General features: G+C 41.2%; 1 protein-coding gene across 1 annotated transcript in view; it reads right to left on the bottom strand.

Annotated features, from left to right (window-relative positions):
- Nucleotides 1–1,974: 1,974 nt before the first annotated feature.
- Nucleotides 1,975–24,854, bottom strand: part of LOC140276745 (endophilin-B2-like) — a 45,999-nt gene continuing 23,119 nt past the window's right edge. The window contains exons 7-11 of the mRNA XM_072371546.1: nucleotides 16,907–16,930; nucleotides 16,663–16,752; nucleotides 14,406–14,506; nucleotides 12,075–12,315; nucleotides 1,975–5,448 (exon numbers count right to left, since the gene is read on the bottom strand). Of these exons, the coding sequence (XP_072227647.1) occupies nucleotides 5,341–5,448; nucleotides 12,075–12,315; nucleotides 14,406–14,506; nucleotides 16,663–16,752; nucleotides 16,907–16,930 (564 nt within the window). The 3' untranslated portion in view covers nucleotides 1,975–5,340. The remainder of the gene's footprint in view (nucleotides 5,449–12,074; nucleotides 12,316–14,405; nucleotides 14,507–16,662; nucleotides 16,753–16,906; nucleotides 16,931–24,854) is intronic.

The raw sequence follows: 24,854 nt of genomic DNA, 5'->3' as shown, positions 1-24,854 counted from the left end.
GAATGATTTAAGTGTGACAAAAAAACAGGAAATCAGGAAGGGTGCAAACACTTTTTCACACCACTGTCCAACGCACAGAGAATAAAGGAAATGGAAAAACAAAAGGATCCTGCACAATTTGGTTAACTTTCCAAAATTGTTCAGAGCAGAGAAAATTATTATAAACCAATGAAAAGAAGAAAAGTAAGAGTATCAAAGCTGGGCCCTTACGTCAAAGCAGGTGTGCAAGGTAACAGTGACCAAAGATGTGACAACACAAGCACAATACTGTGACACTGCTAAGGAATACATTTAGTGACCCTAACCCTAGCCACAAGGCTGGCCTCAGAAATAGATTAATCAGTTGACTAATATATATAAATAAATGATAAATAAATACAACAAAAAGCAAAGGTTTTGAGCTGTACAAAAAAGCATTGTTGCATTATGTGATGTTGTAAGCAACTCTGATGTCACACTGTTGGTACCACATGAGGTATTTATGATTCAGCTGGAGCAGAAAAACATAATAAATGCTGATCCTGAACCGTCTGTGCATAGCTCAGCCTCACCAAACACAGCCACTAGTAAGAATTAAGTTAAGTTAAGTACTAAGCAACTTGTGAGAATTAAGCAGATTACATTGAAATCTTAAGAGAGGGCAGACAATAATTAGTCTAAACAGGTTAATCAGTTACTCATCGAGAAGAAATGGCTGCTTTCTTGATGCTGCTCCCAAAATAAAATCTAATCACAAACATTTCTGTCCTGCAGCAGACAGCAACACAGGAGCAGAAACTGTGAGAGTTTGACAGAATTAACATATATGTTTTATGCATTTAGCAGATGCTTTTATCCAAAGTGACAGGTAGGGTAAGGAGATCTTGCCTAAGGACCCCTACTGGAGGTAGTACCTTTCATACCACTACACTATCCAGTCCCTATAGTCACTATGGGCAAGACCAAGTCTCTTCAGGGGCATGGATCACCCAACAATGGTTCACTAAAACTTATTTTCCCCAAAAATTCTGTGTGGAAGTCTATTGACTTATATTGTCTTGTTTTGCCTTTGTCTAGTGTTTTGTCTCTGTGTTGATATCATATTCCTCCACCAAACTTTACACTTGGCACAATGCAGTCAGACAAGTTAACCTGGCAACCACCAAACCCAGACTCCTCCATCAGATTGCCAGATGGAGAAGTGTGATTCGTCACTCCAGAGAACACATCTCCACTGCTCTAGAGTCCAGTGGCGGCGAGCTTTACACCACTGCATCTGATGCTTTGCATTGCACCTGGTAATGTATGGCTTGGATGCAGATGCTTGGCCATGGAAACCCATTCCATGTATAAACATATTAGAATATCAATATTCATTCAGAGAACAGTCTTCCAAAGTACCAAAGCTTCACCTGACTCAGACTAAGGTTGAAGAGGTGCTGTAGAGTCAAACAAAACTGGTGCACACAGGCCTTCAGGATCCAGGGGTTGACGACCTCCAGACCTGCAGCCTTGCATTGGTTAAATCTCTCCAGCAACCTCTTCACCCGACTACTTGAAGCAGACTGTCAGGTGAGTGTCAGAAAAATTCTATCAAAAGTCGCTGAATACAATTGAGAACATTGAGTTCAAAAAACAAATTTCACTAGCTACATAATGTTATGAGAACCAAAAGGTAAGAGGAAGCCTCCCCCATCACATAAACCTTTATTCTTGTAGCTTTTCTCTTAGTAGAACTCCATGATTTTTCTAACAGTGAGTAAGGCAGAGCAGTCAGTTTCCTAATGGGAAGACGTTCGTGCAGTTAAGGTAGAATACAAAAGAATTATTATATTTATGTCAAATTCATGTATAAAATATTTGCTGTAATTTAAATTTCTGTCCTTATACAACGTGACCAGCTATTATTCACCTGGTGAGTCAAGATAAACTTGCAACTGATGAAAGGTAAACTCTTTTTGCTTTTTGTGAATATTCACGACACAGACAATCATATTACTGTAACACACATGCATGTTTATTGCACATCACACCAGAAATCATAATTTAGAAGATGATGAGAATCAGAGATGTCAGTCAGACATCTGGATATTTCAGAAAATAAAAACAGTTGAAAGATGCAACAAATGAATTTATAACATGTATGCAACTAAAAACAACACTGAAAAACAAACTGAGGCCCCAAATTAATTTACACAAATATACACACGTATAGTACATGGGGTACTTTATCCTGTAGAAGCAGACACGATTGTTCAATTTTCATACTAAAGACTCAAGAAATTTAAAGTGTTAAACAGTTTGACAAAATAAAGTCTCTTTATGGAATGCACCACATGATCTACAAAGGTGAACTAAATTTGTTAAGTCATCATCCATGTTTTGAAAATCCATCAAATGGTGAAAATAATTTAATTAAGGGGATAGGAAATAAACATTTGAATACAATTATTAAATCAAACCATTATTTACCATGATCAAGACAGCCTTCAAATCTCATGGATCCAGCTAAACTAAACATCTTGCAAACAGTCTCTGTATGTATGTAGAGGTAATCACATTCAAAAACACAAACTAGACAAAAACGTTGCTGTTCCTAACTTTGAACCTAACTTTTTTTGTGTTGAGGCTTGGCAAATTAATTTCCTTATCTACTGAAAGATAGGCTAGATAGTGGTGTTAGAGGAAAGTTTAGAGGAGTGAGAAACAGTGAGCATGTTCTTGAACAAAAACAATGGCAGGTAAGTTATTTATACTGAACTGATGGTTGTTACTGAGTTTACTACTCTATTGTACAATCTAGATCCATCATACTGTAGCCACATTGAATCATACTGGGAATTCCCTAATAACATTAAAGATATGTATGATAGTAAGATAGTAAGATAGTATGACTCACACTTCTTGCACTTGCTGTAATCCAACAAATCCAAATAAGAACGTATATCATATGTCCTGACATAGAAATAAAGGTCAGATAAGAGAACTATTCCTTACAATTTTATGAGTCATCTCTTACAAGATAACCTTTAATTAAGGCTGTCTGTTGCCTCATATGACAAGTAGGAATGTACTTGTGGAAACAACGCGAAAGATTTGTAAGAAATGATTGAGGGTAATCATAACCACAAGTTTGAACAAATGGATTTTCTTACAGTTTGGTCTTTTCGAAAAGACTGAAAGTTAACGTGTGTAATGCAAAGGCCACACCATGCCATTAGTCACACATGCTTAGCCTTCAGTGGATTGTGTGTTGGGGTGTGTGGATGTATTTGTACTTATAACACTTCATCTTAAATTAATTACACAGACCAGGATAAGATTCACCCAAACTGCCAAAAGAAAATTAGAAATAAAAAACAAATGAAAATGGGGTGGGTAGCATTGTAGTTTGTTTTGTCTTGTTTGTTTACATTAGAGAAAAGTCACCTAAAATATCAAAAGGTTATATTGTTGCAACATTCCTTTAAGCTAAAACTTTTAGTTTAAACGTTAGTTATTTCTTCACATTTCCAAAGATTCTATGTACACACATTTTAGAAACCAGCTAAAACATCAGACTTGTCTCTCCAGCTTCATGATCAAGAATGATGATGTAATCACAGTAAATTCAGATTACTTCTATTGGAATACATGTCATTCATTGATCGCCAAAGGATAGTTTGGTACTAGTAAAATGCTAAAGCTGTCAGTCAAGCTCTGCCTTTTAACATGGAAACTTAAACTTAGAAGCTGTGTTGCTATCATACCAGTCTTTCAGAAACTCTAACATCACAGTTGGAGATTTTGAAGCAGAACATTGATTGAGTCTAAAGCCTGCAAGTGATTACAATTTATCAGTGCTAACCCACCATCAGTAAAATAATATAATAAAATCCCGTTTCTGATTCTGAGTTTACAAATGAACAGTTACAAATGATTACAAAAGTACGACAATGACTCAAAGTTGAAGTGGAACTCTGGGACAGATTTATCCTTTAAATGTAAAGGAATTGTAAGGAATTGTCTATGTCATTTGAGATGTTCAGTCAAGTCTGGATTGTCATATAAGCAAAGTGGAAAGCTGACAGGAGACTTATGGGGGTGAGGTTTCCTTTTTTCTTTGTTATTTGACTGATTTCACAGTCAGTCTCTATCAATAATGTTTACTGTGCACATGCTTGTTTTTCACATGCACAGGGTTTAATAATGTTTAAATGCCATAAAAACACCCCATTGACAGCTAGTAAGGAGGTCAGTGTAAGTGCTTACACACTCAGTTACAGCAGAACTAAAGAGTACTTTTTTCTTTAAAGGGGATTGAAGTAAAGTACTGAAAACCTTTCTTTTTGGAAAAGGACATTTTGCTCAGCAAAAGGTTGATCTCCACTCAATTGATTGCTGATAGATTTTTTTTTTTTTGAGGGAACCCGACTTTTTCAAAACATTTCTCTACAACAGCTTTTTGGATGGTTCTAATAAATCATCTGTCATGTCAGGTTAATGTTCCACTTAGCTAATTTTATAAAGTTGTATTTTACGGAATGACTCGTCTTTGTCAAATGACATAGACCTCTTTACATTTCAAGGATAAATCTGTCCCAGAGTTCCACTTCAAAACTTTGAGTCATTGTAGTACTTTTGTAATTGCCTGATTAGTATTTTGTCTGTCTGTGTAACTTATTGTGAATGTACCACTGTGTTCCAGATCTCACCATTTCCTCTGCAGAGTACATTGTTAACAGAATCGGTACAAATGATGATCCCAACTACAAATTAAGACCCATGTTAAGGATATTGATAGGAATCATCTCTAATGCAATACACCAGGACTATTTGTGAACTTAAATACTTAATCTTCACACAAAAACAGTCAAATTGCACTACCAACAAACCGAGACAGCACATTTATTCTTATAATACTCAGGATACACAGAGATAGAATAGGAGGAAGTTTGTAATGAATAGCCACTTTATTTTAAACTAAGGCTATCATAGTCACAAGAGTTTGCTGCAATTTCCTCCCATTATACATCAGTGTTTATAGAAATGTTTCCTGCTTCCCCCCAACAAGCAGAAAGACTGCTTGTTGGTGTTTTAGATAGCCACAAATCAGAAATGAAAGTAAGCCCCAGGTTTGGCCTATTGCGTATTAATATCACAAAAGTAACCATTGCCATTATTTGCCTACAGGATGATAAACTAGTAATCCTTATAAACGTGCGATGGTTACTGCTGTGACGGGAACTGATGCTGATAGTTGAGAGGCACAAAGTGAAGCTCACAAAAAGTGTACCCACTTGCACATGTGTGACAAAAAAAAAAAAAAAAAATGGAAAGAAAATAGGTTTTTGTAAGTGTGTTTGTATGTTGCTTGGTCATTTAGCTCAGCAGTTCAAGGTAGGTGACAGGTACTCTCCCCTTTTGATTTCCTCTTTCTCCAATTAACCAGTCAGGGTCCATTCCTGGTACAGTGTATACTGTTATAACCTGGAGAGGAAACACAAAAGAAGATGTTCTAAGACAACTTTAAAAAAAAAAAAAAAAAAGACATCATGCAAAGACATTTACATATTTTTGCACCCTCTGAAGTTCACCTTTAGGTTCTTAATTCTTGTCCTCTTTATATCATTATTCAGCCTGTTTCATTCTTTTCTGTTTCAACTTCCTCCAAAGGTTGTTTGTACAGTGATTTTAAACATAAGGTCAAACAAGTCCAAAGGGAAATAAAAAGAGAATATGAAAAAAACAGAATTTAGGATGGCACTGTAACTGATGACATTGTGCGTTGTGTCAGGAAATAATACCCACAAAGTATGACAAGAACTGTAAGTGTCTCATCATGGTAAAATAAGGTAAAACTGTATCAACAACACCCATAAAGGGGATGTTTACATATCAGTCACAACCAGTGTTGGTCAAGTTACTTGGAAAAGCTTTTTTTTTTCCCACTATCTAGAATTGCCTATAAACAGCCTTAACTATACATCACCAAGATTACCATGATTTTTTGTTTACCTTTTTTTTTTTGTTAACCATTTTGTTTTAGCATATTATAACTAAACAATTGATCCTCCTTTTAATCAGCCAATTAATAAATGTCTTACATATATCAAATGACATTGAAAATAGGATACATTCCATAATTCAACATATGGATACAGTCAATTCACCCCAGATGTACAGAGTAGACAAAGTAACGATACTTGTCTGCTGCTGCAACTCTGTAAGTTTCACTTTTCTGCTGTCAATGTAGAAGAGTACTCCACTGCTTTAGTGCTTTAAAACAATACTGCAGTGTTCTTTTCTCTACATTTAGCAAATACTGAACCTAAAGTTTGGTCTGGGATACAAATGCTAGTGTTCTTCTCAACACACGTATTGTTTTTATTGTTGTAGCCTTTAGTCCAAACCAACCAAGACTGACTCACCTCCCCAAATCAAAGCAGTATTTTCTTTCATTCATTTTTTGTATTCATTCATTCATTCATTCATTTTCCAGACTCACAGGGTCATAGGCAGCTGGAGTCTATCCCAGCTACCCCTGGGCAAGAGGCAGGGTACACACTGGATAGGTCCCCAGTCCATAACGGGGCCACACAGAGACAAACGGGACAAATAACCATGCATGCTAGTATGCATGTAAATTTAACCTAGAATGTGTAATTGTAGGGAAAGGCTGGAGTACCAGTAGAGAAGTTACACAGACACAAAGAGAATGCAAACTTCCCACAGAGAGACCCTAATGCCCTAAGACCCAAAGGCTACAACCCAATCTTAGTTTCACTTGAAAAATAAAAAACTAACCTGTGTGGATGATAAAGAAAAATCATGTTACCCTGCACTGAATTTTTTAGATTCATTATATTGATCTGTCTAGCAACAGTTTAAACACTTGAAACCTGCTCATAAAACTGTTAAATGCCAATAATGTTTCCTTATCTTATTTAACTACAAAGCCTCTCTTTTAAAAATAAATACATTTTAAAATGTATTTCACTTTTATTGCAGTACCCCCCAGAAGAGGTGAGTTTGAACAGGGGAAAATATTACAGCTATCAATTTTTTTCAAGGTAGAATTGAGCATGTACGTTGAGTTTTAGGACTATTATAATAACTACTGTTATTTTGTACTTCATCTGCACAAACACCAGTGTTTGGATTTTTTTTGGACTCAACAATTAGCTTTGCAAACTGAAAATATTTAAACCCTAAGTTGGACACACTTGAAGTCTGCCGCAAGGATGACTTGTGCATTGCAGCACATCTTGATGTCCATGTGTCCAAAAATGCTACAAAGGGTGAGATTAAGGCAATCCTGGTGGAAAAAAACGGAACTGCAGGTGTTTGTGGATCCTGGTTCTTGTGCTTTGGGTTCTGCCATTAGTATTTCTGCCAACAAAAACGTTGCTCCTGTTGAAATGAAACCCCGTCTGCTTCTTCTTCTGGGGATGTGACAGAGAGTGGGGCTCCTGTCGTAACTCCACGGCACAGCGCACCTTCATCTCCGGATCCCCAGAGTTCTAGCAAGGATGCCAGGCTCAAGGTTCGTCTTGCACAGCTACAGATTGAGGCAGATGAGAGGGAGCGTAGAGCAGAAAAAGAGTTCCGGCTGCAGATTCGCAAGCTGGAAATAGAGGCAGATAAAAGAGGTAAGACTGAAACAGCTAGATGTGGAGGCCATGAAACTTTCCTTCAGGAAACACACAAAATCTAGTGGCCACACCTTTGAGTTTGCCAGAGAAAAAAGCATCCTCTTTGATAAGTGGTGTACTGCTAGTGAGGTCAAGGGTGAGTACGAGTCTCTTTGACAGTTGATCTTACTGGAGGACTTTAAGAGTGTACTGCCAGAGAAGGTGGTCATTTTTCTGAATGAACAAAAGGTCAAGTCTTTATCAAAAGCAGCTGTGATGGCTGATGAGTTTATATTGACCCGTAGAAATGTGTTCATGTCACCCTCTGATAAACTGTCTGCACCACGTCCTCTGAGATATTCCATCGTCTCCTTTAGAAAAGTCAAAGGACCCGTCAACTTCTCTTTGTGAGGCACATGTCTGTTTCTATTGCCATAAGAAAGGCCATGTCGTCGCAGATTGTCTTGTTTTGAAATGCAAACAGTTTTCTTCTGCATCTGCTCAGCCTAAAGGAATGGGTTTGGTTAAAACTTCACCTCAATCGGGCCCCAGACAGACCCAAGGTTCAGATTCCTGCTTTAAACCTTTTACATCGCAAGGTTTTGTATCAGAAACGGGGGATATAGAAGGCCAACAACCGGTGACTATACTGAGAGATACGGGGGGCTTGCAATCCATTATTCGGGGAGGTATTCTTCCCTTGTCTGCAAGGACTTCTTGTAACTCCAGTGTGATTGTTCAGGGTATTGGAATGACATGTTTCAGCTGCATTGCGTTTCCTTCATGTACGTTCATCTCTTGTTAATGGACTGTTCAAGGTTGCTGGCCTTACTTTCTTACCAATCAAGGGTGTTGACTTCTTCCTAGGGAATGACATTGCAGGTGGAAAAGTTGTACCTGCTCCTGAAGTGTTGGACAGCCCAATGTTGGAGTCTGGGAATGATCTTAAAATTTCTCCTGAAATTTTCTCTGCTTGCGCAGTCACAAGGGCACAAAAAGGGCAGGCTTATCAGCCAGCCTAAGGTTCCATGTGAACTTACAAGTTCTTCTTGTCCGGCTTCAGTGGACATTTCCTTACCTGCATCACGAGAAGAGTTTATATCTGCCCAACAACAGGATGAGTTCATCTCCAAGTGTTATACCTCTGTTCTTTCTCAGGCAGAGGCTAAGGAGAAAAAGATGGCCTATTTTCTTATAGATGGTTTGTTGATGCGTCGTTGGTCGAGTGAAAATCCAGAAGAGGATTGGTCTGTGATTCATCAAGTGGTTGTACCAAATGACTTTCGGTCCCAAGTACTCATGTTGGCTCATGATCATTCTTGGTCAGGACACATGGGAGTCACAAAAACGTACAACCGTATTCTGAGACATTTTGGCCAGGACTTAAGTCTGATGTGGTTAAGTACTGTCACACTTGCCACATCTGTCAGGTAGCTGGCAAACCAAATCAAACAATTCCCCCTGCACCCCTCTGTCCTATTCCTGTGTGTACTGAACCATTTGAGAAAATGATTATTGATTGTGTAGGACCACTCCCGAAAGCCAAATCTGGTAATCAGTTTATACTTACTTTGATGTGTACGTCGACCAGGTTTCCTGAGGCTATTCCTCTGAGAACGATTAAAGCTTCTGTTATCACTAAGGCTTTAGTGAAGTTTTTCTCAGTGTTTGGGATACCTAAGCTTATTCAAACAGACCAAGGGACTAACTTTAAATCCTCAGTCTTTGCCCAGGTACTGAAAGAACTTGGTGTTCAGCACGTCACCTCTAGTCCATATCACCCAGAAAGTCAAGGCGCATTAGAAAGATTTCATCAGATACTGAAATATATGATGCGTAAACATTATCATGCTTCTATTAGGGATTGGGACAAAAGTCTCCTGTTCCTCATGTTTGCTGCTCGCGAAGCAGTACAAGAGTCTATAGGCTTTAGTCCAGCCAAACTGGTCTTTGGACGTGATGTTAGAGGACCGTTAAAAGTCCTCAAAGAGACATTAGTGGAATCTAAGAAGCCAGTTAGACATCTCCCAGAGTATGTAGCAAAACTACGTGAGCGGCTTCAGAAAGCTTGCTCCCTAGCCTGTGATGATCTAACTACTTCTCAGGTAAAGATGAAGCAACGCTATGACAAAAAGGCAGTTGCCCTGTCATTTCAACCAGGTGATCAAGTCTTGCTCCTTTCACCCATACTTCGTTCTGCAATGGCCACTAAATTCTCGGGTCCATATACAGTCGATAGGCAAATTAATGAGACCAACTATGTTATTCATAAGCCTGAGAGAAGAGGAAAAACTAGAGTCTGTCATGTGAATGTGATGAAACGTTATTGTCCCAGGGAATACAATGATGTGACATCTGCGGCTCCCCCTGTGGTACCATTGGTAACGGTAGTCACTCATGATGATGATGAGGCTTTGTGCAAAATACCACCCCCAAGCAGTTCGGCTCAAAAATACTGAGATCCTATCAAATCTATCCAAGTATTTGTTCCATCTTTCTGCTGGTGATAGAGAAGACATTCAGATGCTTCTTTCTGCCTTCCCGGAACTATTTGGTGACATTCCGTTACAGACTACTGTCATGTCCCATGACATCTCTTTGACTAAAGCACAGCCAATGAAAAAGAGTGCATATCGTGTCAATCCAACAAAGCGAGAGATGATGAAAAAGGAGGCGGAATATCTCCTTCAAAAAAGGGTTTTCAGTTCCAAGTGAGAGTCCTTGGAGTTTGCCTCGTTTATTGGAAATGAAGCCAGAGGGCAGTCCAAGGTTCTGCACTGACTTCAGGAAAGTGAATGCTGTGACTGTCCCAGATGCATACCCATTACCATTAATGGAGGACTGCATTGATGACATAGGCCCCGCAACCTATGTCACACAACCTTGACATGTTGAAGGGTTATTGGCAGGTTCCGTTAACTGCAAAGGCTTCAGAGATTTCAGCTTTTGTGACACCTGACCATTTTCTGCAGTACACGGTGATGCCATTTGGGATGTGTAGCGCTCCTGCAACTTTCCAAAGGCTTATAAACAAAGTCCTTGGTGATGTTTCGAACTGCAGAGCTTACTTGGATGATATTGTTGTGTATTCGGATACGTGGACCAACCATCTGGACACTCTGAAAGAGGTGTTTGCTCGTTTGTCCTATGCGTCCCTGACCCTTAACCTTGCCAAGTGCGAATTTGATAAGGGCACTCTTCTATATCTTGGTCAGCAGGTGGGCGGCGGACATGTGTGTCCTGCTGACGCTAAGGTCTCCGCCATTTCTGCATTTCCTGTCCCTACGGGTCATAGAGCGCTTAAACGGTTTCTTGGGATGGTTGGGTTCTATCGTCGTTTTTGTAAGAACTTTTCTTCAGTGGCCTCCCCTTTGTCAGCTTTAACTAGCCCGTCAAAGCCATTTGTGTGGACCGATGAATGCCAACAGTCTTTTGATGGCTTGAAAGCCATGCTTTGTTGTTCGCCTGTTCTGTCGGCCCCAGTGTTTTCGTCCCCATTTAAATTGGAGATAGACGCTAGTAGAGATGGGGCTGGAGCAGTCCTATTGCAGGAGGATGACTTAGGAATAGATCATCCTGTGAGCTACTTCTCCAAGAAATTCAATGTTCACCAGAGGAACTACTCGACCATTGAGAAAGAAGCACTCGCCTTAGTGCTTGCTTTACAGCACTTTGAGGTTTATGTGGGATCGAGTGTTGTCAAGGTCTTCACCGACCATAACCCCCTCGTGTTTCTTAGGAGGATGTTTAATCATAACCAGCCCCTCGTGAGATGGGCTTTGTTCGTCCAGCATTATAACCTGGAGATCCTTCATAAGAAGGGCTCTGAAAATATTATTGCGGATGCCCTGTCTCGTGCTGGGTAATATGGTGTTTGTTTTTGTCCAAATGGGGTTTGGACTTGTAAGGGTGGGGGTGTTACGTGCAAGCACTTCTCCTCAGGTGTCACTGGTCTAAGAGCTGATTCAGGAGAGGCTCAGCTCTTGATTGCTCTGATTACCTGGATGACTTGCACCTTGGAGCCCCTCCTTTAAAAGAAGCTTGCAGAGATCACTTAGAGGCTGCCCTCCTCACTCACACATCTCTCTTCCCTGCTCTGCGTTATATCTGTGAAACTGGATGCTGCTATGTCAGGTATGTGGTGAGAGGAATGTGGACTTGGTAAGCTGGGGTACCCTATACATTCTTGCCCACAGGTTACCCTATGTCTAAATCATTAGTTGTAGTGATTGGTGCCACCCTCACTATTTGTTTTGATAAACCCCTTGGGGGTTGTAACAGTCAAAGTTAGGTTTTGCTTTTCAGCCTTTAGGGAATAGAAACCTAAAATGCTCAAGGTGTACAGTGGCTTTTAGTACCGTATATCATAATCATAAAATCTTGAAGACCTTTAATAGCTTCCTGTGTATGAGTATACAGTCAGGTATGATTCCTTGTGTAAGAGAGATGTTAAAATGAGTAAATGTCAATATTCGACTGTACCTCATCAGCCAAAAGGGAAAGCTCACTTGCATCATGGGCATCATAGTCATACAGGACCTTTGCCTTTCGAGTGCCTGTGACAGGAAGCTGTGTCTCCTCCATAGCAAGTGTGGTGGATCTTTGACTGGATAAGGAGGACACTGTAGCCCCAGGAGATGACAGTGCAGACGGCAAAGCAGAGGACACAGGGTCGGGGCAGCCAGCAGCAGATGAGTGGGAAGCACCAACAGGATTAGCATATCTGCGTGAGGTTTGTAAAACAAAAAAAAAAAACACGTAAATAGTTGGGGTATATTTTCAGATTGTTTATTTAAAACTCTGTAGATACTACACTGCCCCTACCCAGCCTTTACTGGAACTGGGCTCTCTCTTATCACAATTTTTTTTTTTAGTTGGTATAACTGGAAAGTGTCTTCTCTTTCACAATATGAAATTACATTTTCTGCAAACTTTAATAAAGTTGTCCTTTTCATATTTGCTTAAACCACTCCTGAAACTAATGGTTCCTTTACTTCAAAAACACAAACTTTTTGCAAGAAGTTTAATGGTATACCTTTGAGTAATAGAGGATCATATTTATCACACAATACAAGAACAGGTAAAGACACATGAATTGGCTTCAACGGTGAAGTGGTTTAATGTATGTGGCAAAAAAGAAAACAGCGTATGGAAAACCTCTTTCTCGTCTTGTGTGAAGTGTGTTGTTTTTCTGTTAACTGTGACGACTGCCTTTGGAGAGTTATATAGTTTTTGACAAAGCTAATAAGTTGTTTATAGTGACATAAGAATTTCTTTTAATTTTGATAATAAGCTTTCTCTACATCAAATTAGGCTTTTATTGTCTACTATTCTGAAACCTGAAGTAAAACCTGTTTGTGTTATTACATTAATTTTTTTTCCTTTATAAATCTGTATAGATTATAAATGGAGAATACTATAGTAAAATGTTGATGATTTTTAATGTCTGTCAAAAAACGTGTCAATAAGTATCAGTTTATTAGCTGCAGGAAACCAAATCAAAGTTTCCGCTGAGGTCTGGAACGAAGTAGGAAAACGGATCATATGCACTGCCAGTATGAGAGCTCCATTTGTAAGCACAAAACCAATGTACATCTGTGTGAGAATGAACTAGCATACATGCTGTAATTCCAGCTGTGTAAACCATAGGATGCTTGATCTGTGGTTTATTCCTAATACAAGCATACACAATGTTATCGACAACTAGGAGACCGGTGGACACAAATGCAGGCAGACAGTAATCAGTTCTTAGGGTCATGGCTGCCCACACACCGTTGCAACCATATAGGCCTATGTTTGAGCCATCGTTTGTACCTGCATGAACTAGCGGTTAGCATTAGCTTGTGGTAATCGGACAAAAGAAACACAAAGCAATCTTACATCGTCTGTCCTTTCCCCACGGATAGGTTTTTAGGTAAAGTTTTGCTGCCAGTCCTGCATTGTACTGACCCAAATTGTGGAAGCAGTCCTTGTCAAAATGGTTGGCACACACAGGTTTTTGCCAACCGGAACTTCGCCGTCAAAAATAAACTTTATCCACTCCCGTCGTAGGTCCTCTGAGACTGGGGTCTTATGTAGGGTCTTGTACTGGTCACTACAGCCAACAACAGAGCAACTTACATGCTTACTTCTCAAATTCGTCATACTGCCAACAGTTTTTCTTCGCTGCGATGAATGAAATATGGGCGCCTCATTTTAGCTTTACTCTTTTATAACCTCTCGGGTATAGTGGGTTGAGACTGGGTGTTGGCTGGAGAGTTCAGATTCCATTCCCCTTTCTACGTTGGAAGGGGAGCAGAATCTGAATGGTTCGCCCAGACTAGAGGGACAAGAGAGTGAGCGGCTGCAGCAGCTCAAGCGAAATGGACGCGGTTGTTGTTTTTAAAACTGGGGGGGGGGGATTGTACGCACCCCGAATTCAAATATATTAGTGTAGAAGAGCTGCAAAAGGGATCTTTGCATAATATGTCCCCTTTAATCAGTCCAAGGGTCAAATTCCAGAAAGGCAGAGGTACAAAATCAGGGGACTAGACTCAAAAACTGGGAACAAAACGGTCAGACATGGGGGAAAAACTCTTACACGAAAATACTGGAAAGCTGCTCTATGAGACAAGACAATCTGGCACTGCCACACAGGGGAGCACTGGTTATATACACAGGAGGGAGGGGATAACGAGACACAGGTGAAACACATAAGTGCGGGGACAGGTAATCACACTGGGAACAGGGAGTGAACACAGAGACAAGACGGACATATGACACAGACCCTGACAAATGTTACCTCTGCAGCTGCCAAGAGTAGTAAATCCTCACCTGTTTAGCTCCCTCTGTAGGTCTTGCATATAGTGATGACACTGAGCATAGTAAGTCGCCTGAGCCTCTGCAAAATCCTGTAAACAACGCAGGTGGTTGAGCTGGAAGGAGAAAGGAGAGGATGAGCTCAATCTTAGGGCAATGCAATTAACAGTGTACAGTTTTACCACTGCAGCCAAACATTAGCAGAAAACCCTATTGTCCAAACTTCAGCTTTGACTGAAATTGCTACTTTATAATAGCTCTCATTACTATTCATCGCTTGTTTAAATGTTCCTCCAAATTTATGTATCTACTAAATATTGTAATGATGTTCCAGCTTTCATGTTTTAAAGCGTGTGGTAATTGGTGGTTGACAGTTGGTATTGAAAAAAATCCTATTCAGTTTGAACAAAAGGATATCTAGATTACAGTAATCTACATCCGTCCTAGGGTTTACTCATTCTGTAACCAGTTTCTTTTTTTTTTTTGCTAAAAATATGCTTGTAAATATTCTAGAGGAAACAACAAAATACATTTTCATATATGAACTGTCCTCAGATTGAGTTATGAATTCCATCATAGCTTTGGATTTATATATTTATTGTACTGAAAATACACCTGTTGTGACCCTTAAACTTATTCTTTCAAGGATTTCAAAGTTATATTGCTTTAATTTATTGTCTTGGAAAAACACATTCTATTGCTCTGTAAATTACTGTAATGAGACAGTCATGGCCAATATTTGGATACTTCATATCATCAACTACTCTATGAAATGTTATATATATTAGACATTTAACCTGGAGAGTTTGAAAGCATATGAATTATTGAGGGTTTTCATTAATGACATATACACATATTGCCAAAAGTATTCACTCACCCATCCAAATAATTAAATTCAGGTGTGTTCCAATCACTTCCATGGCCAGAGGTGTATAAATTAAAACACAAACATTTGTGAAAGAATGGGTCGCTCTCAGGAGCTCAGTGAATTCCAGCGTGGTACTGTGATAGGATGCCACCTGTGCAACAAGTCCAGTTGTGAAATTTCCTCACTCCTAAATATTCCACAGTCAGCTGTCTGTGGTATTGTAACGAAGTGGAAGTGATTGGGAACAACAGCAACTCAGCCACGAAGTGGGAGGCCACATAAAATGACGGAGGGGGTCAGCGGATGCGCGGATGTGCAGAGGTCGCCAATTTTCTGCAGAACCAATCGCTACAGACCTCCAAACGTCATGTGGCCTTGAGATTAGCTCAAGAACCGTGCGTGGAGAACTTCATGGAATGGGTTTCCATGGCCGAGCAGCTGCATCCAAGTCATCCATCACCAAGTGGAATGCAAAGTGTTACCACAAAGTGGTGTAAAGCACGCCGCCACTGGACTCTAGAGCAGTGGAGACGCGTTCTCTGGAGTGACGAATCACGCTTCTGCATTTGACAATCTAATGCACAAGTTTGGGTTTGGCGGTTCCCAGGAGAACGGTACTTGTCTGACTGCACTGTGCCAAGTGTAAGGTTTGGTGGAGGGGGGATTGTAGTGTGGGGTTGTTTTTCAGGAGTTGGGCTTGGCCCCTTAGTTCCAGTGAAAGGAACTCTGAATGCTTCAGCATACCAAGAGATTTTGGACAATTTCATGCTCCCAACTTTGTGGAAACAGTTTGGGGATGGTCTCTTCCTGTACCAACATGACTGCGCACCAGAGCACAAAGCAAAGTCCATGAAGACACGGATGAGAGAGTTCGGTGTGGAAGAACTTGACTGGCCTGCACAGAGTCCTGACCTCAACCCGATAGAACACCTTTGAGATGAATCAGAGTGAAGACTGCGAGCCAGGCCTGATATTCTGTCCAATATCAGTGTCTGACCTCACAAATGCTCTTCTGGAAGAATGGTCAAAAATTCCCATAAACACACTCCTAAAACCTTGTGGAAGAAGAGTTGAGGCTGTTATAGCTGCAAAGGGCGGGCCGATGTCATATTAAACTCCGTGGATTAAGAATGGGATGTCACTTAAGTCCATATGCATGTAAAGGCAAGTGAATGAATACTTTTAGCAATATAATGTATATAACCTGATGTTTGTACATTTCTCCCAGGTTTTGAAGGTTTCTAGATGAATGATATTTAACATTAATTTAAAGCTCACATACAGTATGTGTGTATAGAGGGTTGGTAATGCAAAAAAAAACAACGTGCTGTTGTAATCAAGCTTTCCAAAGCTTAAAGCTGACTTATGATCTTGTCTAATGGCCTGGCCTGGCCTATGACTCACATGTGTGCTACCAATGCCTTCCAGCAGAAGTCTGGTGACCTCAGCTTGTCGATCAAATTCCGTCTTAGCAACACGGAGCTCATGTTCTGCCTGTCAGAGAAAAAAAGGAGGGAAAGGAAATATTCAAGAAGATATGTCAGTAAATTAAATTAATTTAAAATGAAAAGGAAGTTCAATGTAATGAAATGGAAAAAATACTTCATCTATGCAACCACACACACTGTGCACTGGTAAAGGTACTCACTTTGTCCACTTCCTCACTCAGCAGCTGAGAAAAACAACATAAAAAATAAAAAAAAGAACCCTTATTAGACTCAAACACGAAATTAAAAATATATTTACATTCTAAATAGCTGCATTTTGACTTATGTCTCTGCTTTTGTGTCACAAATTTGAAACTCTCCTTCACACTTCTGTTATTTCAATAATAAGGTAAAAATCACAAGAATCAGAATTTTACTGACTGATGCGCTGAACATGTAATTGCTCTTATTGTACGACTAACAGGACGCACAGAGCTGGGAAGATGATATATTAAAGTATGTAAAAATGGTAAAGATATAGTAGGATCTGAAGGTACTAGGACATCATTTTTTTTGTTTAAAATTGAATGCTCTATATCTAATTGTAAGTGATACTAGCTAAAGAGTTAAAGTTGAATCTCTTAAAAATGTTTCTGATTTTAATCAAATTTAGGGTATGATTTCAGCTGAAGGAAAAGCCTTCAAGAATAAATTAATTCAGTTTAATATGGCCAATTCCACCAAATTGCCTCTGTTTACTTACCAACCTAGAACATAGAAACATAAGATGTTTCTAAAATATTAATGCAGCCTGCTGTTTGAAAAATTGAGTCAATTGGGTAGTGTAGCGTTAGATATTTCTGCAGCAGTCTATCGTAAACAGTCACCGAAGTGGTTAGCTAGCACTTATACCAACGGGAGAAAAAGCACAGACTCCATCGTCTCTTTGGTCTGGGAACTCACAAGACCATTTATTCTGCACATGCTCAAAACAACAACCAAGTGCACGCAGGCACGCATGTTCTCACATGACTTTGCTACTCACTCATATTATTAAATATGCTTAACACTCCCACTCAAAGACATGTTCAGAACTCTCAATAGTGGTAATCAAAAAACAAAAAAAAAAATCCAAAACATTTTGTATATTGGCAGTTTTGTTTTAGTTTTTTTCGTTTACATCTACAAATACCCCTTGAAACTGTGAAATTTAGCCTTTGTCACTGGTTTGGTAAGGACTGGTTTGGTCAGGACATCAGCCACCATCTTTGCCGTAGGGCAGTATTCTATAGATATATTCCCTTCTGCGTGCGCAGACCGTACAAAGTGATATTTTATATGGTAAATGGACTTGTACTTGTATAGCGCTTTTCTAGTCTAACTGACCACTCAAAGCGCTTCACTACATGCCGCATTCACCCCACTCACACACACTCATACAGCACGTCTTAAGATACAAATAACTACGTGCTTTCTAATCATTCACACACACATTCATACCCCCAATGATACACTGGGGGGGGCAACAGGGGCAACAAGGACGCTTCGACATGTATCCTGGGGAAGCCAGAGTCGAACCACCGACCCTTCCGATTGGTGGACAACTGCTCTTCCTCCTGAGCTACAGCCGCCCCAAAATATATATATATATATATATCCACATGTTTGCTTCTCTGTCTGCACGCTGGGTTCTTAGATAAGGCTATCGCCCCCTGGTTGTCCTCATATATCTTGACTGGTACATGCTGGTTACTACCATCTATTCCTTTTAGTAGTTGTACAAGGTATATACTCTCTAGGCTAGTAGCAGCTAATGCCATATACTCAGCTTCGCATGTTGATAGTGCCACTGTTGGCTGTTTCCTACTCTTCCATGATATAACTGGACCATTTTCAGTTAAGCTGAAACAGTATCCAGTTGTGCTCCTCCTGTCATTTTTATCTGCCGCCCAATCAGAATCACTATATGCCTCAAGCTGTAGTCTTTTCTAACATTTCTGGTAGTATAGTTCTTGATCTATTAGTACCCTTTAAGTACCTCAGTGGGTGTTTTGCTGCAGCCCAGTGCTGCTGCTTTGGTTCAGCCCAGCTCAGGTCAGGCCTGGTACATGTCATAATGTATATCAAGCTACCCATTTTCTCTCTATATCCTGTTGAGTCAATGACTTCACCTTCACTGTCAAAGTTTAACTTTTGCTAACATGGGGTGGATCTTGATTTGCATTCAGACTTTCCTAATTTAACTAACATCTTCTCTATGTGTCTGCTTTGAGTTATTTTGATCCCTCTCTCACTCTGTTTAAAGTCGATACCCAGGAAGTGTTTAAGTGGACCCATATATTTAATCTTAAACCTTCTCTTCAACATTTCTTTTGCATCACTGAGTAAGGTGTTGTTACTCGCCGCTATGATTAAGTCATACTAACAGAATCACTTTCTGGTTCTCAGAGTCTCTGCTGTAGACACAATGATCAGCATCATTTTGTACAAAACCCAGTCTCTGTAAGGTGATCATGCAGAAACATGTTCCAGTTACGCCCAGACTGTTTTAAGCCATACAATGACTTATTGAGCTTACACACTAAGTGTTCTCCCGTTTTTGATTTGGTCTCAAATCCCTCCGGTTGCTCCATATATACCTCACAGTCCATCGGAGCATGAAGGTAAGCAGTTTTCACATCCATTTGGTGTAGGATAAGATCCTCTTGTACAGCCACCTGCAGCAATGCTTGGACAGATGTCATGTTGGCTGTCGGTGAAAAAGTCTCTTTATAGTCAATCCCTTCCACTTGACCATACCCCTTTGCAACATATCTGACTTTACAAGTCTCAGATCCATCAAGACTCTCTTTTACTGCATATGCCCAGTGACCTCCCACTGCTTGTTTACCTCTTGGTAGTGGGGTCAGAGTGAAAGTCTCCTTCTCTGTCAAAGAATTCATCTCTTCTCTCATCGCATCGGCCCACAGTTTTGAATTCTTAGATTCCATAGCCTCTCTAAATGTTTTAGGTACACCATAAGTCACGCTGTAGAAATGATCTACGTTTTCACTTTCATCATCATTACACTCAGCTTTACACTGGTACTCTGGTAAGTATTCTATTCTATTCCGATTTAAGTAAAGGGTCCACCTTTCTCTCTCTTTTAGGATACCTCCTTTCTTCCTGTTCTCTCTGAGTACTATCTGTCTGGGTCGAACCTGCCTCAACAGTCCTGCCTCAAGAGACTCTTTAATCTCCGTAGGCTGGCCCTAACCCTGGTTGACTATTTTTGGTGGTGTATCTCAAGAACTCTCAATATCATCCCACATGTCACAACCTGTCTGAGTCTGGCTATCTGTGCTACTTTTGGAGATGAATTTCTCAAGCCTATGTTTTAGGAATTTTCCTGTCTCAGGATAATACACATTATGCTGGACTATATTTATCATAGCCGACAAAGATCCTTTTTTAGACCTAGAATCCAGCTTTTTCTTATCCTGCTCAAATGCGTAGCATTCTGAGCCAAATATCTTCATATTAGAAAGGTTGGGTATTTTTCCTGTAAAAGTACAGTAAGGTGTCTGCTCTAGTCGCCTGCTGTAGCACCTGTTGCGGATTTGAGCTGCTGTCTGTACGGCATATGTCCATAATTGCTTTGGAGGTTTACTCTCCAATAGCATGCATCGTGACATCTCGAATAAGGTTCTCAAACCTCTTTCGGCAGTTCCATTCTGATGGGGTGAGTAGGGTGCACTCGTGCTTTATCCCGTTACTCCTGAGTAGAGCCTGGAACTCCTGCCCAGTAAACTCTGTGCCGTTATCAGCTCTAATGCACTTTATCTTTCCATATGGGGCTGTGTCTGCTATAATTTTTTCAGTTGCTTTTGTCGTGTCACCCTTCACTTTGATAAAGTATGGAAAAAAAATCATCCCACTGTAATCATCAGTAAATTCTATCGCATACCTGTGTCCATCTTTATCTGCTGGTTCTATAGGACTGCATGGGTCTGTGTGCACTAGTTCCAGTACGGTTGTAGCTTTAGCATCTGCCTGTCTGTTTCTGCTTTGTGTAAACTTGCCCTGTGTGCATATTTCAAGTCTTGATTGGACTTATCAAGCTTCCCCTTTATCGACATCCCTTCAACCACTTTTTCTAATTTTGCAATATCATCGAAATTACAATGACCAAGTACCCTATGCCACGTTTGGATGTCATGACAACCATACACATCTGTATTTTCATTTTCCACTGTGCTTAAGTAATACAGCTTACCGTATACATCCATTTTTAACTTGGCACCATCCTTGTGGACCAGCCAGTCATTACTGTCCTTGAAGTGACTCTCGGCTCCGTTGGCTGCTTTGACTGAAAGTATGTTTTGTGGAAACGATGGGATGTAGAGTGCTTGCTTGAGCCCTGTTTTCACTTGCCATCCCTCGCTGTCCAGCAAATAGATTTCAGCGTCCCCCCTCATCTTCGCCATCCCGCTCACCTTGGTTTCATCGGCAAGCTCGAACATGTGGTCCTCAGGTCTGAAGCTCTTGTCCACTATTTTGAACTTTGTGGCGTCATTGATCATGTGTGATGTGGCGCTGCAATCGACCATTAGCCCGTTCTTGTTTCATCTATGTGTAGGACAGACATTCATCTTGAAGAAACAGAAAGATGTAGGCTATGCCACCTTCTCTTCAGCTTTCTTCACATGGTCACGGGGCTCATGCTCGACCGCGCCCTCTTCCTCGCTGTGGTGTGTCCCATTTTCGCTCTTCTCTTTTCGCCAGGGATGTATCAGGGCATGTTCTGGCCATGTGTCCCTTTTTACCACACGAGTAACATTCAACATCACCCAGGTCCATTTTCTTTCGTCTTCCTCTAGAACTCATTCTCCCGCTGATGTGAACAACAAATGGCTTGTATGAATCAGGTAGCCCCTTTACTACCATGGCTATCTGAAGCCTATCACTAATATGCTCGTCTGCTCTTCCCAATGACGTGAATATCGTCTCTGCTCGAATAACATAGTTTTGTTTCGTTGCTCGCCTTATGGAGTGAGAAAAGTTCACAATACAAACTCACAACGCGAGGTTTGTCCTTTCTCGCATAGTGCTCGTGCAGAATCTCCAGTGCTCTTCTTCCATCAAGTTTTGTGTCCCTCATTATCAATGACAAACTCTTGTTGTCCAGACATTGCACTAGTTCTGCATATGCTTCACCATTCTTTGCCTCATCTTCCGTGAGAGCTGCTTCGTCTTCATCGGCTATCTCCGGGTCCTCCAAGATGACTTCTGAGGCCGCACAACTCCATGTGAACGAGGAACATCGTTTCCCAAAGTTCGTAATTTTTCTCATTACCATCAAATAAAAGTCTGAACCACTTTTGGCCTGCATGACAAATATTAGACATTTCTGCAGCAGTCTATCGTTAACAGTCATTGAAGTGGTTAGCTAGCACTTATACCAACGGGAGAAAAAGCACAGACTCCATCGTCTCTTTGGTCTGGGAACTCACAAGACCATTTATTCTGCGCAGGCTCACAACAAAAACCAAGTGCATCGTCATTGGGCTTGATAAACTAAATCTAGGCCTTATTTATCAAAGACGGCTGAAATATAAGCCAGTAAATCATCTGAGAACATCCTTAACCTAGTTTCCTTATGCATGGAATGGATTAGTACTGCAGTTGTGATTAGACTACAGATAAATAAACAGTGTTTATTGTTACTGGGTACCTTCAGTGACAACAATAAGCACACTCTCACTTTGGAGAATCAGGGACGATTTACGATGAGCGAGTCAAGCAAAACTGTTGCTCAGAAGGGGCCAATGAGAAGTTGATGCTGTGTAAAAATCGTTTGAGTTGTTTTATATGGTGAGAATTTCACTTTTCTTCTGTCCCCTTCCTGAGCACCTGTAAGATTGGCTCCAGACAACCAATCATTGCACTTTTATTGTTCAAAACTTTATGACACTAAAGCTTCAAGAGTCACAGCTGTTCCACATTATTTCTCTCTTTCATTCCCAATTTTTTCTACTATCTCCTTGATATCCTGCATGTGAACTTCCATAAGATATTATCCTATAATATCAAAGTTGTGTCCTGGCTATGACATTAAACTGCATCCAGTGGTGAGGCTCCTAGGGGGAGTGGGAATGTGGAGCTGCCCCTTAATCGCCACTGCTCCCAAGTCCACTCCAGCCTGGAGTGGTAGCATCTGTAAGGGCTAAGGGAGGAAACCCCTCAAAGAAAATCCTGAGTGGTGCCGTGTCGGCAACTAGCCGACATAATTGTCATCTTCTGGCAGCTCCTGTATCCCGGTCCATCGCCACCTGTCTTGATGCTACATTGGGGTTTACCCCAGTGGACGAGAGGGTAGCCTACCTTCGCCATCGGGTGGGGGGGGGCGGGTCCTGACTGTTGTTTGTGCTTATGCGCCAAACAGCAGTTCAGAGTACCCACCCTTTTTGGAGTCCCTGGGGGAGGCACTGGAGAATACTCCCTCGTTCTGCTGGGGGACTTCAATGCTCACGTGGGAAATGACAGTGAGACCTGGAAGGGTGTGATTGAGAGGAACGGCCCCTCCGTCTGAATCAGAGTGGTGTTATGTTGTTGGACTTCTGTGCCAGTCATGGACTGTCCATAACGAACACCATGTTCAGGCATAAGGGTGTCCATATGTGCACTTGGCACCAGGACACTCTTGGCCGCAGTTCGATGATCGATTTTGTGGTTGTATCGTCGGACTTGAGGCCGTATGTCCTGGACACTCAGGTGAAGAGAGGGGCGGAGCTGTCAACTGATCACCACCTGGTGGTGAGTTTGCTCCGCTGGTGGGGGAAGATGCCGATCATACCTGGCAGGCCCAAACATATTGTGAGGGTCTGCTGGGAATGTTTGTCAGAATCCCCCGTCAGAAGGAGCTTTAACTCTCACCTCTGGCAGAGCTTCAACCATATCCATCGGCAGATCCATCCATAGGTGGGGGACATCGAGTCCGAATGGGCCATGTTCCACGCCTTCATTGTCGAGGCGGCTGACCGGAACTGTGGCCGTAAGGTGGTTGGTGCCTGTTGTGGCGGCAACCCCTGAACCCGCTGGTGGACACCAGTGGTGAGGGAAGCCGTCAAGCTGAAGAAGGAGTCCTATCGGGCCCTCTTGGCCAGTGAGACTCTGGAAGCAGCTGATGGGTACCGACAGGCCAAGCGGGTCGCGGCCTCTGCGGTTGCTGAGGTGAAGGAGGCTTACAAGGCAGTGTCTCTTCCACCACTGGTCTATCTAAAACACACATACAGACCTTATGTACAAAGACTTCCTGTTACTACCAGATCTTTCAGGTAGTGGTCACCAGAAGCGAGTGATGCATTGAGAGACTGCTTTGGTGTCACAGACTGGGCTGTTCTGCTGGAGGAAGAAGAAATGGACATTGACATGGACAGGAGGGTCAGCACCATCACTGACTACATTAACTTCTGTAGGGACACTGTGATTCCAGTGAGGACTGTAAGGTGCTATCCAAATAATTAACCATGGATCACCAGTGACATCAAAGACCTCCTGAACCAGAAAAAGAAGGTGGAATGGGGATGGAGAAAGGTAGAGGAATGTACAACGGGAGTACAAGAAAAAGGTAGAGAGACAGCTGGAGAACAATAACACCAAGGAGGTGTGGAGGGGCATGAGGACCATCACTGGATACAGACTGAAAAACTCTCAGTCTGTGGAAGGATCTTGACCCCCTCCAGTTTACCAACCAGAAACACACAGAAGTGGAAGACGCGATTCTGTACATGCTGCATCGGGCATATGCTTATCTGGATGTGCTTGGTTCATATGTGAGAATCATGTTCTTTTACTTCTCCAGTGCCTTCAACACCATACAGCCTCCCAAAGTTCTGATGCTGGTCTATAAAGCTCGGAATGGTCTAACACCAAAATACATCAGTGACCTCCTGACCCAGTATGAACCTTCCAGACCCCTCAGGTCATCTGGATCAGTTTTGTTTTTTTGTTGTTGTTTTTTTTTTGTTTTGTTTTTCAAAATCAGTTCCCAGAGTCAGAACCAGACAAGGAGAAGCTGCATTCAGCTTCTATGCTAAACATGTCTGGAACAAACTCCCAGAAAGCCTCAGAACAGCTGAAACACTCAGTGTATTTAAGTCCAGGCTGAAGACACATCTATTTTCAGCT

Source organism: Leuresthes tenuis, unplaced genomic scaffold (assembly GCF_036924035.1).
Source record: "Leuresthes tenuis unplaced genomic scaffold, fLeuTen1.0.hap1 SCAF_19, whole genome shotgun sequence".
Classification (NCBI taxonomy): Eukaryota; Metazoa; Chordata; class Actinopteri; order Atheriniformes; family Atherinopsidae; genus Leuresthes; species Leuresthes tenuis.
Note: the sequence above shows the minus strand (reverse complement) of the source record. Positions and strands in the feature narration are given on the sequence as shown.